The sequence below is a fragment of the Calypte anna genome, chromosome 12, assembly GCF_003957555.1.
Source record: "Calypte anna isolate BGI_N300 chromosome 12, bCalAnn1_v1.p, whole genome shotgun sequence".
NCBI classification, from domain to species: Eukaryota; Metazoa; Chordata; class Aves; order Apodiformes; family Trochilidae; genus Calypte; species Calypte anna.
The window spans coordinates 21,047,030-21,063,668 of NC_044258.1; the positions used below are offsets into that span (position 1 = coordinate 21,047,030).

A 16,639-nucleotide genomic window follows, 5' to 3' on the forward strand; every position below is an offset into this window, starting at 1 on the left:
GAAGGTCTCACCTGATAGGAGGTCATCACATAGAGGTAGGTGGGATCAGAAGGGTCAAATTGCATGATGGGGTGGACAGGCTCTCCATAAGCCACTGAAATGGATCTCCTGCTAATAAGCTTCATGGTGCTGTCCAGATTAATCTGTAGTGAGAAGAAGCCACTCACCGAAACCGTTTTTCAAATACAGGAGAAGATTATTTTTCCTCCATTATGAACAAGAATCAAAGTGGTATCTAATGGTGTTCCAGATTTCCAAGCACTGTAAATCTATCTCTACATGCTTGGGAAGCTGCACAGAGGGAGCTTTGCTGAAAAGCCAGCTCTCTGCCACAGGGCAGCCTCCTGGGGCTCCAGGCACGGCCAGGAGGAGTGCCAGCAGATGCCTTGGCCCTTGATCCTTCTGTTTAAAGCCCTCTGACTGAGAGGAAAACCTCTAGTCTAAGGTTGTCCTCCTGCCTGGCAGACTCCATCAGGCCCTGGCAGCATTGCCCCTTGCTTCACCCCAAGGTCAGTGGCTGCATGCACACCCCTGTGCTTGTTACAAAGAACCCTACATTTCCAAAGCTTAATGAAAAACAGCAACAGGGCTGTGCAACATGGCATCATCCCCTGCTCCCTGCACATTTGGAAAGTAAGTGTTGTCACTCTGGGCCAAAAGAAGCTTCTGTCCGTGCTGCCTCCAGAAAAAGACCACAGCAGCTGCTGAGGGAGAGCCCAGTCCCACCTGGCCTGGTGAAGCACCAGCTGAAGCTCTGGCAGTGATGGAAGAGGCTGCAGAGCACCAGCCTGCCTTTCAGATCCCATCCCAGAATGTCTTGGCATTTGACTCAAAAACTCAGCAAATTCAATGTGGCATTGCTGAGAGGAAACAACAGTAGCGCTACGCAATTTCTTGTAACAGTCACTTCTCAGCTTCAAATGGAAAGGGAGCAAGGAAAATTCCTACCTCCCTGCTAACAAGGGAAGGGAAGTGACTGCAAGGACCAAGTGTGCCTCTGCTCTCTGAAGTCTAGATTAATTAGTTAATATAGGATTAATTAATTCTCACACTAGAGCAGCATCAACTTGTCCTAGGGAGATAGCACAAGCTCAAAGCTGAGGGCTTCCCCCTGCTAAGAACCCTATGCAAGCACTGCAAGCTACTGTGCAGAAAAAGAAGGGAGCTATCACTATCCCTGCTGGAAAAATATGGCCTGGGATCATCTAAGACATCCATGAACCAAGTCCTGACACCCTCCACTTCAGCTCTGTGACCACCCCCTCTCTCTTGCTGAGGTTTCCCTACATCTGCTGTTTCCAGGTGCCTGTTCCTGGGTCCCTTTGCCTCCTGTGCTTGTTGCCCCCACGGCACAGGCACCTTCCCTGGGTCCAGGGAGCCGCACCAGAGAGAGCGCCAAGGGCAGGGACACTGGTCACCCCGCAGGGCTGGGGACACGTCCTGCACGGACACTGGAGAGAGCAGAGGGGCTGCAGTCCTGGCCAACGCCACCACAGCACCTTGTCCACAGAGCTGGGCATGGGGGCACTGGCCAGCACAGACCCTTCCCACCCCCAGTTCCTTGGAGGGCACTGCCCCTGGCACACCTCGCCCCAGCCACCGCTTCCCAAGCGCTGCTTTTCCTGGACGTGGCATTGCTAACGGTCCTCACCAAGTGCCCAGCTGCAGTCCATCTGATTAATTCCCCAAATATGCCCCTGGCAGCCTTAATTGCTGCTGGCAGGAGCTGGTCAAGCACTATTTCTGCCCCTTTGCTGTCTTTTCTCAGGCAACAAATCTGAGCGATAACTCACACAAAGTCTCTTGTATCCCGTGCCAAATAACAAGGAGCCCCGAAGGTAAAAGGGCTTCTGGTTATGCAGCTGTGTTGTAGAATTAGATTAGAGCTATCTGAGCAAATTATCCCAGCAAAGGATAGCCAGGAGCCTCTCCCTAATGGAGCCTCAGCAGATAAGGCTGCTTTCTAGGGGATGATAATGCTAGCAGAGCTGTTAATGCTGTGTGAACAGGGGCTGCGCTGCGTGTGGCTTCTGCCCTCCCCCCTCTCACCCGCCCCACCTGCCCGGGGTGCCAGCATCCTCCCACCACCTGCCCCCATGGGCAGAAACCAAGGCAGTGCTTGCTTTGTGATCCTTCCCACATTTCTGCCAGGAGCACTTGGACGTGAGAGAAGAGATTGGATCAGTTTTCTTCTCTCCAAGCATTTTGATTCAATATTCCAGATTATACACCACTCACCCAAGGCTGAGACAAAGCAGGTCTGAGCCCTGTCTCTACTCCAGGGTCTTTTTTCCCTGCTTCTCTGTGGACTTGGAATACTGAGAGCATGCCAACTGTTCTGACTGGCTGGCATAAAAACTTTTTTTTGCAAACTTCAAGTGCTAAGATTACTGAACATTGGCTTAGCTTCTTAGCTCTGGAGCCAGGGTATTGCATTGCTCTACACTGCCTTTGGCATGCTATTGAAAGCAGATCCCCATCAGATGCATGGATTCACACCTGCTTTTAACTCAGCTGGGACAAAGCATTTCCCAGTGATTGCTCTGTCTACATGGACCCTTCAGAAGGCAGCAGGTCTGAGGGAGAACTTATTAGAAGAGCTGTTAGTAATTAAATGCTGCACAATAACAATTCCAGCATAGGGCTCATCAAGACTACCCTGTTTGTGTGGCAGCCTTGAACAGTAATTAATGGCCACCAGGCAGCATATATCACTGCACAAATTACGGCAGCATCCCATTACTTCTCCCTCTCCAAAGGAAAGCAGGACAAACTCAACAAGAGAGGTTGTCCCCAGCGCAGACCGGAGATTCTGGAAGGGGACAGCCCCCGCCCGCCCTGGGCTCCACTTGCCTTCAGGAGTCCTCCACTGGCAGTCCCCAGGAACACCACGGTGTAGTTATTGACGCTGGCGACAGCCACAGCAGTGAGGCCACTGTGTGTGAAGATGGGGGTAGCAGTGATGGGGTTGGTGATGGCCAGAGGGTGCTGCAGGTGAGCGGCTCCGCAGTCCAGCTGCTCCGGCTGCAGCTGTGGAGAGACAGCAACATGTCAAAGGGCTGCACAAACACCCTGTCTCCCCACCCTGGCTTACCCTGTGGGCAGCCCTGGGAAGCTTCTTGCTACCAAGTCACAGAACGGGGAGATGCAACCACTTAATGGGGGAGCAAAGAGCTGCAATGGGTCCCCCCTTCCCATGGTCAGCCCTCAGGGGTACATGGATCTGAACTCAGCTGGGGTGGCTGGGGACCAGGGCCACAAGCAAAGCTCCTGGGTCCATAACATCTGCTGTCAGCTGTCAGAGGACAGTTGTCAAGGACTCCTCATCTGAGAGCCTTGCCTGCAAGCAGGCACTCAGCTCATTTGGCCCAAAGCAAGACAACAGACTTCACTATCCTGTGCTAAATTAATTAGCACAGTTGTTGCATGACAGCAGCATTTGAAAGGAGGGCTGACACCTCGTATTCCTCCTACCCTGCCAAGACACACCCAAGATTTATGACCACTCTCACACTGCATCCTCTGAGATGCTCCTTATAATTTCTGCTCAGACACTGTGGATGGACTCAGCAATGCCTGAGCATCACCATGGCCTTGCTGCCAACAATTTACCTGCTGTCACCCCAGCAGCAGCTCTTACCAAGAGCTATTGGTCCAGTTGAAGTAGATGAAATAACAGGCATGTTTCAAGGGCCACTACAGCATCGTCTGGGGTGTCATTTCAAGCTTAGGGCAAGGGGACCCACAGGACAACTGTCACCCTGTGGGTGGGAACACAGCTGGGGGTGATGTGCCAACAGCCATGGGTGTTTGTAGGCTGCCAGGACCCCCCTAAAACTAAGCACATTTTATGCCTTAATGAACTCAGACATAACATGGATATTCCTTCCAAAATAATCATCAAGAGCTCTAATTTAAGTAGAAGAAATGCAGGATTTGAGGCTGTATCAGTTAAGAAACTGGACCACGTGCTTCCCCCAGGCAGGAGAAGCTGACAACCCGTCTGTTCAGCATAGTCCTTCCTCCTCGGGCTCAGTGCACCAGCACTTGTATTTTAATTCCCTCATTATCATTATTATTTCATTAATGAAACTAGAATAAATCTTCAGCTGCCCCCTCTTTCCAGACAGTTTAGAAGATTAGGCAAATCTTAAGGCTTTGCACTGCCAGTGTGAGACCCAGGCAGGACCACCCCTCCATGCTTACCCCAGTTTGGAGGCACTCACCACTTGTGTCCACCTGCCCTTCTGGCACCACTCTGTCTCTTGGGTTGGTGCCACCCTTCAGCAATGTATCCCCTGACAAAAATGTGGAGGAAATCACTAAAACCCTAAACAAAAACCCCAAAACTTTCTAAAACTGGGTGCGCAAAGGCTGTGTTCGGTTCCTGTGCCCCAGCAGACACCAGACCCTGCTGCTGCTGTTGCCCCCGATGAGCAGAGACAAAGACTGACTTGATAAACTTCCTCTGCTGAAGCCAAGCCAAGAAGGAGACGACACCACTGGAGCTGCAGCTCCAGAGTTCCCAAGTTGACATGGGACCAAGACGAAAGGATCAAGTGTTGTGGACACAAGTGACTTTGCTAAATGCATTTTGCAGTTTTACAGCACTTCATTCTATTAAAAAAGTAAAACTGCAGCCTAAATTCTTAGGTGTGTATATTTTCCCCTGTAACAACTTTTTCATACCACACAGAGGATGCAGCGAGTCATTCACGCTTCTCACTTAATGGACCTTCCATGCACAGCCTTTTAGAAATGCAGTTGGGTTTATTTATTTGTCTGAGGGATGATTCTCTCCAGCCCCTCATCATTACTCTTTACTAATATTAGCCCTCTGAAGCTCAGGCAGCTCCTTCCTGCTGGGAAGTTGAGGCACAGGGGCTCCTGGGGCTGCTGAGCACTTCATCCCTGCAACCCCTGCCAGCACAGTGACCACTGTCTGTCCAGCTGTGGCTTTGCTGTCTCCCTTCCCTGGGGATGTGGCCCTTTCTCCTCACAGGTGGCTGAAATCCTGGGAAGTTCCTTATCTGCTGCGCCTGCCTGTTTATAAATCACACACTTCAGAGCTAATATCAGCGCAAAGTGTTTCCCAGGGTAAACAGGATGTGACTATTCCAAGGCAGCCAAGACTTGGTTTGGCTGCACACATCCTTCCTCTGAAACACCTTTCTTCAAACGACACCAGCTCTTCCGACAGAGGGGCAGGAGGAGACAGATGGTGTTTCCCTCTGCGGTCCCAGTGTGGGTGACACTGTGCTGCTGCTGCCTGCCCACTGTGGGGACACCTGAACTCTATCAGTAAACAGGACACGGCCAAGTCACATCCTTCTGCAGGCACCAGGTGATCCCTGCAGCTTGGGCAATCACACTTAAAGGTTGTGCTAAAAGCCTTTCCCCAGGCAGGATGGGTTAAATCTCACTCCACCTTAAGCCAAACTGCCCAGCTCTGAACGGGGGAAGCATAAACCTTAAGCTTTCTTCCAAAACCAATCTCTTTCTATCACCCGCATTTTAAAACAACTCTATCACCACTTTATTTCTGCTGCACACTCTGGGTACGCAGTAACTGACATAAATATTGATGGAGTCTAGATTTGATCCTTTCACACCCAAAACATTTGGCTCTGATGCTATCAAAGAGCCACCTCGGGCACAAGTTGGAGACAAGCCCTAGCCAATGCCGCTTCTGTCACCAGGGAGGGCGGACTCCATGCTCCTACTTCTGCAACATTTCACAAGGGATGCAAATTAATACAGACCAAGGAGCCACATCTAAGAGGAGGCTTCATCAGATTAACCCCTGAGCGTGATTGCAAAAACACAGTGGAGCAGAGATAAAAGATTTCCAGTCACATCAGAGCTCAAGAGTTCAGCCGCTTTCACAGTGTGAGCTCAGTTCTTTTTTCCAGGCCTAAAAGGAGCAGAAAAAGGGATTTTCCAGAATTTCCATTACAGCCCCCCAGCCCTGGTCGCTGTGCCCCAGAGGCAGGAGCGCAGGATGTCCCTTCGGGAAGGAAGTCTGCTGGAAACAGAAGGAGGAAGAGGAGTGGTGAGGCAGCACTCAGGAAAACCATGAAACGTACTGATTTCTGCATCCTGTCTTTGTGACCTTAAAAATAGTTCTGAAGCAAAGATGGAGTTTATTTTTGAATCAAAAGCAGTCTGCAGTTCAGAAAAAAAAAAGCCCTGCAGCTCTTGCTTTCAGCATGGCCTTCTAACTCTGCTGCGGCGGGTCTGAAAGCTTTGCAGAGCTGCAGCCAGGCAAAAGGGAGTCCGGCCCCTTTCATGCATCATATCAGAGCGGATTAAAGTGTTGGCTTCCAGCATGCCTGGAGTCCTGGGAAAATGACACAGCCAGCATCCGATAATCCGCTCCGAACTTGTTGATTTGTGGGACTTAGCCATCATCTTCATAGGCTCAAAATTTGGCAGTTGCTCCCACACAACTGACATTTTCAGGCCATTAAAGCCTGTGATAAAAGGGCTCTAGTTTTATCTTTTGCCTTCCTTAACATAAACCATTAGGCTTTTATTAACATTTAGGTATGAGTCAGGGAAAACACAGATTGTAGAGAGAATATTCCAAATAATTCGGATGCTGCCCAAAGAGAATAGCAGCACATGGACTTAGAGCCACACAGTAGAGAAAGGCTTAAAAACAACATGGAAATATTGCATGGACACCGTACGGCAGCAGCCAGAGATAGACAGTGGCAAGGCAGGCAAACAGCAAAGACAAGCCCTGCTCTGTGTCGAGCTGAGCCCAGACTGGCCTGACCCCCCTCCCAGGCTGAGCCCATTCATCCCACAGCCCCCCCGTGCCGCCAGCAGTTTGTACACACAATCATGCGTTTATCTGCCCGAGTGTCGCAACTAGAGCTGTCAAAAACAGGCTTTTTGGGATGCCTGGAGGAAAATGTCATCCTCAGAAGAGGGCTCTACTGTTAAGGCACTTGAGACGTAAGCAGTCTGTAATTGTGCTGCAGCCGCAAGGGCAGGCATTATCACAGAGCTCCTCTGGCTTCCCATCACATTTTTTAGGCAATGGGAGGCAAATCAACATGCACTCTTGGCCAGTCAAGGCACTCAGGATGAGAACCTCTCATAAAATGACTCTTGCTCAATTTTTCTCACGAATCACCCCCACCAGGCAATCAGCACACATCCCAGCAGAGCAGACATCCTTTAAGAAAAGGGCTTAAAACGAGCTTTGCACCCTGGTTTCACTGTTTACTGAAACCACAAGTTTCTTGAGGGAGGAAGTGGTGGTTTTGCCGTGCCTTGCACGTTTGCACAGTCCCAGCCATGACCCAGGGTGCTCTGTGAGCACCAGAGTGACACCAGTAATGGGCTGCACAAATGCCCATCCATCTGCTCTCAGCTGCCACCTGGACCACATCCCAGGGCTCTCCTGGGACTTTCCATCACCTTAGACATGTTCTGCACTGCACAAGAATGACTCAGGAATCTGCGCAACTGCCCTGGCTACCCATACACTTGTCCTGTCCTTCAACCATTTCTGGGGTTTTGGTAATGACCGAGGTGCCAAGGTGACCATGCGCCTGATACCAGAGCTGACCTGACAGGCTGAGCCCACCAGCCCCTGAAAGCAAACCACAAACTGTTTTCAGTGAGTCTGCAGAGACACAGACCTCCAGCCAGCCCAAGGTCAAACTGCTGCAACCCTGTGGCCACAGCCACCTTCACCTCCACTGCAGCTGCAGACCTCAAACCCCGAGGGCTGAGGAGGTCTGAAGGGCCACAAGATGCTCCCTGCAGCACATCTGATCTCAGAGACAAACCCCACAAAAGCCAAGGACAGTGCTGACAGGAGCCTGACTGGACCTGCTCTACACAGATCTCCCCTGAAACACATTACCCTGGCTGGGGTCCCTCCTCCTCACCCCACAGGAGAGCAGGGTCTGGGCATCTCCTGGCAGAGCTGCAGCAGCACGTGTTTGCTGCTGCATGGGGAGCTGATGGGAGCAGAGAAAATTTAAAAAGTAGTAGTCTTTTAACTGAAATTGCAGATCCTTCATGCTGCCAGGAAGACTGGTCAAGCTTATTATGTTAGCCTTCATCCTGCATTAAATACAATGCTTCAGATTATACAATCAAAATCCCCCGAATGGGCAGGCAGAGGGATTAACAAACAACAGGCTCCAAAGGGGCTGTCATAGTCAAAATAGCATAAGTGTTGAAGCAGCAAGGGTTGGGATGTCCTTTAAATTTGTGCCTGTTGGAACCGCAGCTCCTCTGCCCCGCTTCCAAGGGAGAAGGAGCAGAGAGGATCAGGCCAGCATGCCTTGTCCCAAGGTCACTCAAACAGCCCAACCAACACATCCACCTCACAACTGCTTGGAATAAGATGCCTGATTCACTCAGGCTGTATTTTCTTAGCTGCTCTTTCCTTGGCAGAGCCCCCTCCCACCACTCAAGATTGTGTTTCCCATTTCTGTTGAGCCTTGGCTTCAGTGACCAGCCTCCAACTATTCAAACTCCTTCCCACAGGGAGAAGTCCTGGGTGAACCGTGAGTTTTGGTCCTCCATCTCTGGGGGCTATTTTTTTTTTTTTAATTATTGCTACTACTAACACTTAGCACTTCACATGCTCAGAGTGCTCTGAAGGCATATCTGTGCCAGTCCAGGCTGAAAAAAGCATCCATTAAAGTAACCTAACACAACCAGTCTTTTGCACGTGTCAGTTCAAATCTGTTTCATTTAGCAAGAGTTTATAATAAATATTTTCCTCATTAGTTCTGCCGAATCAATTAAGTCCTGAGATAATGAGCAGAACGCTGCTCTCCCCTTACATGTTCCCAGTAAAACCTGCCTTTGTAGGGCGCTGCTGCCCCACACTTTTTGGGCTGAGAGACTCCAAGCAAACAAATTAAAGGGATGGTTGTAGACAGCACACAGAGTGAAGGTGTGAGCACAGCTTCTCTGACCCACAGTAACCCTGAGACTCACACAGCATCTCCTCATGCAGGTGGCACCTGTACAGAGCAAAACATTCTCCAGGCATCTCCCTGAATGCACTGTGCCTTCAGCCTTGTTAGGACTGCTTCTCTAAAGCATCTCCCTCTGTGGTCTTCCTTCTCCCCCTTCCCGCCTCCCAAATCAGGAAATTAGGATCAGCAGAACAATTGCAAAATTCACTAAAAATCAACAGTCCTACTGGATTCAGCAACTGAGCACCTCTCTTATTTGGTCAGATGTTGGAAGGCTTTCCTTTACTCTACCACTTCATAGTTTTCTTTGCCTGTCTTCCAGACTTGTAGAAATTGATGTTTCCAAAGATGTTCAGGAAGATCCACTGCACTTGGCAGCTTGCTGTGTTACCAAATCTCAGCAAAATAAGACACCATGGTTAGGTGATCCCAGCAACATAACAGCGCAACCTGTGCTTATGCAACAGTGCTCCTCCCCAAAGCTTGAAGCCCTCCCTCAGCAGCTCATTTGACCATGGCCAAACAGCTCTTCTGTGGCCCTGGGGAATTCCAGGAGGACATGTGTGATTCAAACCAAATAGAAAGGTGCCAGGAAGAAATCATCTGTATCAGCTGCTCCCCAAATGTGAATATGTCTGTCCCCTCAAGCAGAGATTAGTCATAGTTTCCCTGCCATCTAACGACCTGCCACACTCACTGCCAAAAGCCCAACCTCTGTGAGCCACTTCTCAGACCAGGGTAGTAGCCACAGCTCTCAGAGGAACCACATACACCAGCCACCATTCCTGGTGCCTCTGCACAACTTGCAGTCAACATCTCCACCTACAAGATATACTGAATGATGACAGAGACTCATGACTCAAATGACTTTGGAAACAGCTATTTTATATTACAGTAAAACCTTCGACTTTCACATCTCCCCTTCTTCATCAAGTGCCATCATTATACTGTCAACTTTTCTCAAATCCTCCTAAAAAGGTCACTCTACACACAGCCATTTTCTAGAACAGTCCAGGGGTTTGATGGCCCCTTTTAATTAGGCGATCCACCAGAGGTGGCTTTTGGACACTAGCAGCTCACAACTCATTAAGTGCTGGCAGCGACCAGCAGACAGTGGGGCAAGCATCTAATTGCTGAAGGCTTTTTGCTCCAGAAGGGAGCAGGACAAAGCAGCATAATACTTTTTACAGAGATGAGATAGAAACAGGATAGTAAGTTCCAAATTACCTTCAAATAATAGAGGTATTTATATGCAAAATCCAGACTTAGAGGCAATTTTGCTTCTGGGTAAGAACTGAAGATTTGTATTACAGTACCACCTGCAATACCAAAGTGGAAGGAATCTCATCAAAGCAGTGTCCCTTGCAACGGTAAGATGTCCCATATCCCCACCAGCCTTGCTCCAGCCACCAGCACAGCTTCCATCCAGATGTCAGAGTGGGTACTGCGCCCTCCACTCAAAAACACCAATAAGTTCTACTGGTCTCCGGAAGCAGGAGAGTGCCACAGACAGTCTGCCACCTCCTCCACTTGCTGCAAGGTGTGAGATCCCAACTTGAAAAGATAACAAGAACTTACACTCATTTCTTAACCAACTCATCACAAAACAAAAACAACTAGAATACAAAAATAAAAAGCAAAGCAGATCCCACTTGCATTAAATTACCATAGCCAGGGGCTCAGACCTATTACATTTCCTGGGTGCAGCTCCCTGAGTTTGAATACATGTCTGCTGGGGCTTACAGGGGGTGGAAAGGTGCTTTTACAGCATCCCCAGGCACCTGTCCCCACATCTAGGTGCCTTATTCACCCCTCCAGGTGCCCTCAACCCCACCAACCTTCTCTCACGGGGCACCATGGAACTGGTGCTCTGGGAGCAGGTGGGTGCTTTGCCACGTCCTGGAGCTGCTTTCTCCTCCCACCTAAAGCAGCACAGCTTCTGCTTTCCAGGCACAGAAACTTCTGCCACTTTAACCAAATTTCCCTTTGTGATTTGGGACCTGATGTTTGAGCTTGAGATGCAAAGCAGAGGTGAGCCCCAGGTCGCAGCAGGCACATTCCAACCACCCACCTCTGGCTCGGGGCACCAACCCACCCCCCACCAGACCCCCCTGCTTGGCACAAAGCACGGGGGGCCCCGGCACAGGCAGCCCCAGAGCTGAGCCTGCCTTCCTGGGAAGGACGAGACTCACCCATCCCCTGTTCTCCACACCCAGCTCCCTGCATGTGCCTGTCTGCAAACAGAAGATCGCCTTTCCACAGCAATTCCCAAGGGAACCCAGCCAGCAGTTGGCTGTCACGCACTGACACAGCCTGGGAGACGGGGCAGGTTGGCAGTGCTGGTGCCTGAGTTCAAAATCTTGCAAAGCTTGGGCTGTGGCTTAAACCTCTCTTCTGGGGCATCTCAGATTCTCCAACCCCTCCTGGGCAGATCAACCCCTCACTTTCAAGCCTTTGGACAGTGGCTTGGAGGGACACTGACCTCCCACAGCTTGTGAAACAACACCCAGAAGAGAAATGGATTGCAGTGATAGAAGAGCAGAGTGCAGCTCTGCAGCAACAGGGCATTGGCACCTTCAGGTGAGGGCCAGCAACCCTGGCTGAAAAAAGCAGAAATTAGGTCTACTACAAGAACTCTTGCCTCATTTTAATGGACAAATTAAGTGTAAATTCCCAATTTCCTTTGTGTGGTTAATCCTCGAGATTTGAGTAGATGTAAAGTTAGAGCACATTTATTTTCATGTTTGGAATTTCTAGATTGGTATAAACCAGCACTTCAAAGTAATTCAGCTCTTATAACACAATCCCACGGAGATGCCACAGTATATTTGGACAGTAAGTAGATGCTTTGTCATATTCTGACATGTATTTGAGTTGTTTTTTTTTTCTTTGGGAACATTTCTGACTGGTTTCAAACCACATTTCCATGCCCAAGCACACATACACTGAGACTGTTTATATAGTCTACCCAAGAAGTTCATTTTATTTAACAACCCATTATAGTAAAGCTCACTGGTGGGTATCTCATCATCACACCACAAAACATTGTGCTCAACAAGCAGGCAGAATCTGACACAAAGTCACAAGAGCCAGAAACTTGAGAATTAATGCTGAAACACATCATTATCCCATGCCACCGTGCCCAGGTTTTTCAGCAAAGGAAACAATTTGGATTTTCAGCCTTTTTTTTTGAGTTGCAGACCCCAAAACATTTCCCAGGAGAAGTGTAAATCCTGGGCTAGCAAACTCAAAGTCTTATGGCCACTCCTGATGGTCAGCGGGAAGCTGGGGAGAGGGTCTGGCCCAGTGTGCTCCCTGACAGGCTCCAGCACACCACAGCTGCGCTCCAGCCATGCCGTGGGCACGATCTTCACACCCACCCGCAGTAATCCTGCTGGCCAGGAGAGCTCAAATATGAAGCAAGCCCACACACCGTCCCTGGGATCTGACAAGCTCTGTCAGCACACTGCCGCAAATGCCATTAAGGACAGTCTGCTAACAAGAGATCATACTCCTCTCCTGGGCTCTCTGGTCCAAATTCCACCCAGGCTTCAGGTAGGCAAAACACAGCAGTGACTCCACTCAAGTATTTCATTTTAACTGCATGTATTACAAAGACAGACTGGTATTTGACACAAAATTCATTACAAAATGCTATTTCTGTTGAGAAGAAGCAATCTTAGCACTGATCCACTCACTCTCAGCACAAGAACCCTATCAAACTAAATCCTTCTCTGATATATCCTCCTTCCCATAAGCTCCCACTGCAAATTCACCTCCCTGCTATGCGACTTTTCAGCAGCACTCCCTGAAACCAGCCAACCAGCCTCCAGTCCTGACCCAGACCATCCTCCTCTGCACATTTTCTCCACCTCTCCAGATCCGTTAAGCATTTGCTTGATTGAAAGTCCACTCTTCCCTCCAAGCCATGTCCCCCTCCCAGGCTGACGGGGTGACTCCCCTTGCCCAGCATGGGGACACTGGCTCACTGGCCACCCGGGCCTGCTGCCGAGACTCATCACTGGCAGCAGAGTGCTGAGCTCCTGGCTGAGCCCCAGCCCGGCATGCCGGAGAAGAGCATTCAATTAGACAGAATAGAACACACAAGGGGGCGATGATTTTCCTTTCACACCGCATTACACCTAACAGCCCATGCTCCCTATTTGTAACAACCAACTACTTCAGCCCAACAGAATGAATCAGGCCATCATTAGGTTTTTATGTTTTCTTGCAGAAGGAGCTTAAAACCCAACAACCTAGTCCACAGGAAGGGCTAATGAGCCACAATTCTGGTAATACCAGAGCACCTATCAGTGATGCATAGGCGAAAGAAAACCTGGAAACCCACTAATGGGTGGAGAATTGGAGCTCATAATAGCAAGGCAGTGAGATGCTGATCTGCTCCTCCAAACCAGCTGCTGCTTTAATACATTTTCCTGCTGTGTTCCCAGGGCTGGGAGACAATATGTATTAGAGAATTTCATTGGTGGAAACTGATGTTAGGTTTCTGCACCACAAAGAAACACGACACGGTATTATAACTCTTCTCTTGACACTGCCACTCCAGGACTCAAAAACAAAAACAGCTTCTTAACTTGTTGGCAATTCTAATGATTAAGTAAAAAAAAAAAAAAAAAAAGGCTCTCCTTCTGACGGGTAGGAAGGCTTACAAGCAGGCTTGGTCAGCTGTTTCGGAGGAATACACTTCAAATAAATGGGAAGCATAGAAATACTAGGCATGAAGGAATATTAATGGTATAGTTCATTTATATCCTGCTGTACTTAGCATCAAAGGATCTCAAAGCAGCTTTACAAATACAATCTTACACTAAAAATAAGTTAGGTTTATGAATAATAGGTATAAATACATGAGTATACAGCAAATCAGGGAACTGAGGCTAAATGACTACTTCAAGGTCAGTGACACAGCAGCAGTGTCAGTCAGGACTAGAACGTGGTTTTCCCTGTCCACCCTATATAACGACCAGCCATACTGCTGTCTCCATGCACACAGATTTCCTTGTAGCCTGATCTCACCACAGTGGATGGTTACTACTGACTCTGTAGGGTTGGAAAGTTTTGGCAATTTCCTTACTGAACAGAAGTTAGAAAAAACATTATTTACCCAACAATCCTGGCGCCTTGAGGAAGTGCAAAGGAAGAGAGTGTCATTCTGCCATTGACTTTCAGCTACAACCAGCTCGTTGAGTCTCAGCACCCCCAGAAGCCTCAGCCACGATGCCTCCTCTTGACTTGCCTGCTGGAGACTGTGTGACCCTGCCAGGGGCTGGGAATGGATTTGCAGGGACACTGAGCTTCAGCCACAGCCAGCAAGAACTGTGGGTGCCTTCCCGTCCTCTAAATATGATTCCTGCCTCTCTGTGACTCTTCTGAGTGCCGTGACTGTGACAAGGCTTTGAGACTGGGCTCCCAGTGTTTAACACGCCAAGTCTTTGTGGAATTAACTCAAAAGCCAGGGCAACTACCAGATTTCCTGGCTGTCAGGCAGCTTGTACTTTGCCACCAGGGAAAAACGATTCACCTTTGCTAGAGTAGGTCTATGAACCAGTGCATTAAGACTATGTATTTTAACACAGCATGGAGATGCCACACTAAACACTTCGGTTACCATGGGAAACCTTTCTCTCTTTGCCGCTGGCATTACACAGGAAAGCCCAAGCCCCAGCGCTCTGTCTTGCCTTGGAAATCTAACAGATGTTTTTACGATCTCTGATGGAGCAGTTATGCATCTTTCCCAGAGGAAGGGAAAAATGTAGTCTTAAAGCAATTCTCTTCTCTGTCTTTTTTTCCCCAAGCTTTTCATATCTTCAGTGAAAGGGAAAGCAGACGTTAACATTTGCGGCCACACGGTAACAAACTGAGACAACTGCAAACTTTTTACCCCGAACGCGAGGCACAAGGCATCCTCCTGTCTATGCGGTCCCGGCCAACGTTGACGATGCTCACGGCCAAGGGCACCCATCAGGCAGTCCCTGCCGCTCACCGGGGGCAGGGAATCGCGGTCGGGGGTGCTCCCCCCAACACACGCACTCCCTCCCCCCGGTACGACCCCGCAGCACGCTCTGGCTGTAAGGGACAGCGGGGACCCGACCAGCTCGGACGGAATGACACGGAATGACACGGGGAGAGTGGAGTACGGTGAGCGGGGCGGAGAGCACACTCACACACATACACACACACACACACACCCCTCCTCCGTAGCCCCGGCTCGGGGGGGCGGCAGGAGTGACGGTCCTGTTCCGTCCGTGCCCGCAGCGTCCGCAGATCTCGGCTCCCCGCCTTGTGCCAGGGTCCCCGTCCCCGGCAGGTGCCCGCCCCGCCCGTACCTGTATGTTCCTCTTCTCGCAGGCCGGTCCGGTGCCCTGCACCACGCTGTCCAGCACGGTGACCATGCCGGCGCCCGGGCTGACGAAGCAGGAGTTGCGGGCGGCCCGGATCGTCTCCTCGATCTCGGCGAAGCGGAACACGCAGAGGGCGGACTGCGGCCGTGCCCCCCCGCCGGCCCCGGGCCGCTCGAAGACGCCGAAAAGCAGCTCCTCGGGGAGGCCGGGGGCAGGGGGTCTCCTCCAGGCCGCCCGCGCCGGGAAAACGGAGACGAGCCGGGTGAAGGCGTCGGCGGTTCCGCCGCAGCGCAGCCCCAACTGGATGTAGGACTCGGTCAGCTTCTTGGTCTCGCCGCTGCCGTTGAGGGTGGCCTCAGCCGGCTCGCCCAGGCAGATGCGGGCCAGCAGGCTGTGCGAGGGGCTCTCCTTGAGGCCCGCGTTGGCCTCACTGTTGAGGGCCAGGTAGGCGTAGGGGCGGCGGGAGGGCGGCGCGGCCCCGCGCTGCAGGAAGGCGCGGACGAAGCTGAGCTTGTGCCGCGCCTTGTCGACCTGCTTGATCTTGAGGACATTGTCGTCGGAAGGGTTGATGTCGAAGGTGAAGAGCTTCTCCAGTTTGCCGCGGGTGTTGAGGGCGCGGATAGAGATCTCGGGCGTATTCTCGAAGCGGTGGTCGTCCAGGCTGCCGTTGCGGGGGAAGAAGGGGCTGCCGAAGCCCGTGTAGGTAGCGGCCACCAGCAGCCGCGCCCCGCCGCCACCTCCGCGGCGCAGCACCAGACCCACAGTGGAGGCATTAGGGTGGTTGGCTGCCACGTTCAGCATGCTGGGGACGACGGAGGCCGGGTCGCTGCCGCCCGGCGGGAAGCGCACGGCCACCGCCGAGATATTGGCCATGCTGCGCAGCTGGCAGAGGCCCTGGTAGATGGAGCCGCAGACGACGAGGACGCCCTGCTCTGGGTCGGGCTGCAGGATCTTGTTATAGTTGTTGGTGAGCACCTTGGGGTGCTCGCAGGACGCCTGGGGCAGCTGCGGAGCGTGGCAGAGGGGACTGTCCAGCACCGGTCCCACCGCCGCCTCCGCCTCCAGCGCCAGGTCGCCCCCCGACAGCTGAAAGAGGCGGTTGACAGCCGCCAGGTAGACGCGGGAGCCAGGGCCGTCCAGGGCGAAGTTGTTGGTGGGGGTGGGCGAGAGGAACTTGCGCTGCACCTCCAGGCCAGCGGCGCGGCTGGGCAGCAGCAGGAGCGGCAGGAGCGGCGGAAGCAGCAGGAGCGGTAGAAGCGCGGTGGGCCGCGGATCAGCGCCCGCCGGAGCCATCCCGCCGCCCCGCCGCCGCACCGCAGAGTG

At 51.3% G+C, this 16,639-nt stretch overlaps 1 protein-coding gene across 2 annotated transcripts in view; it reads right to left on the reverse strand.

The window, feature by feature from the left end:
- Positions 1-16,639, reverse strand: part of PLXND1 (plexin D1) — a 66,189-nt gene extending 49,550 nt beyond the window's left edge. For both annotated transcript variants that reach the window (XM_030458199.1, XM_030458198.1), the window contains exons 1-3: positions 15,302-16,639; positions 2,854-3,030; positions 12-143 (exon numbers count right to left, since the gene is read on the reverse strand). In XM_030458199.1, the coding sequence (XP_030314059.1) occupies positions 12-143; positions 2,854-3,030; positions 15,302-16,609 (1,617 nt within the window). In that variant the 5' untranslated portion in view covers positions 16,610-16,639. The remainder of the gene's footprint in view (positions 1-11; positions 144-2,853; positions 3,031-15,301) is intronic.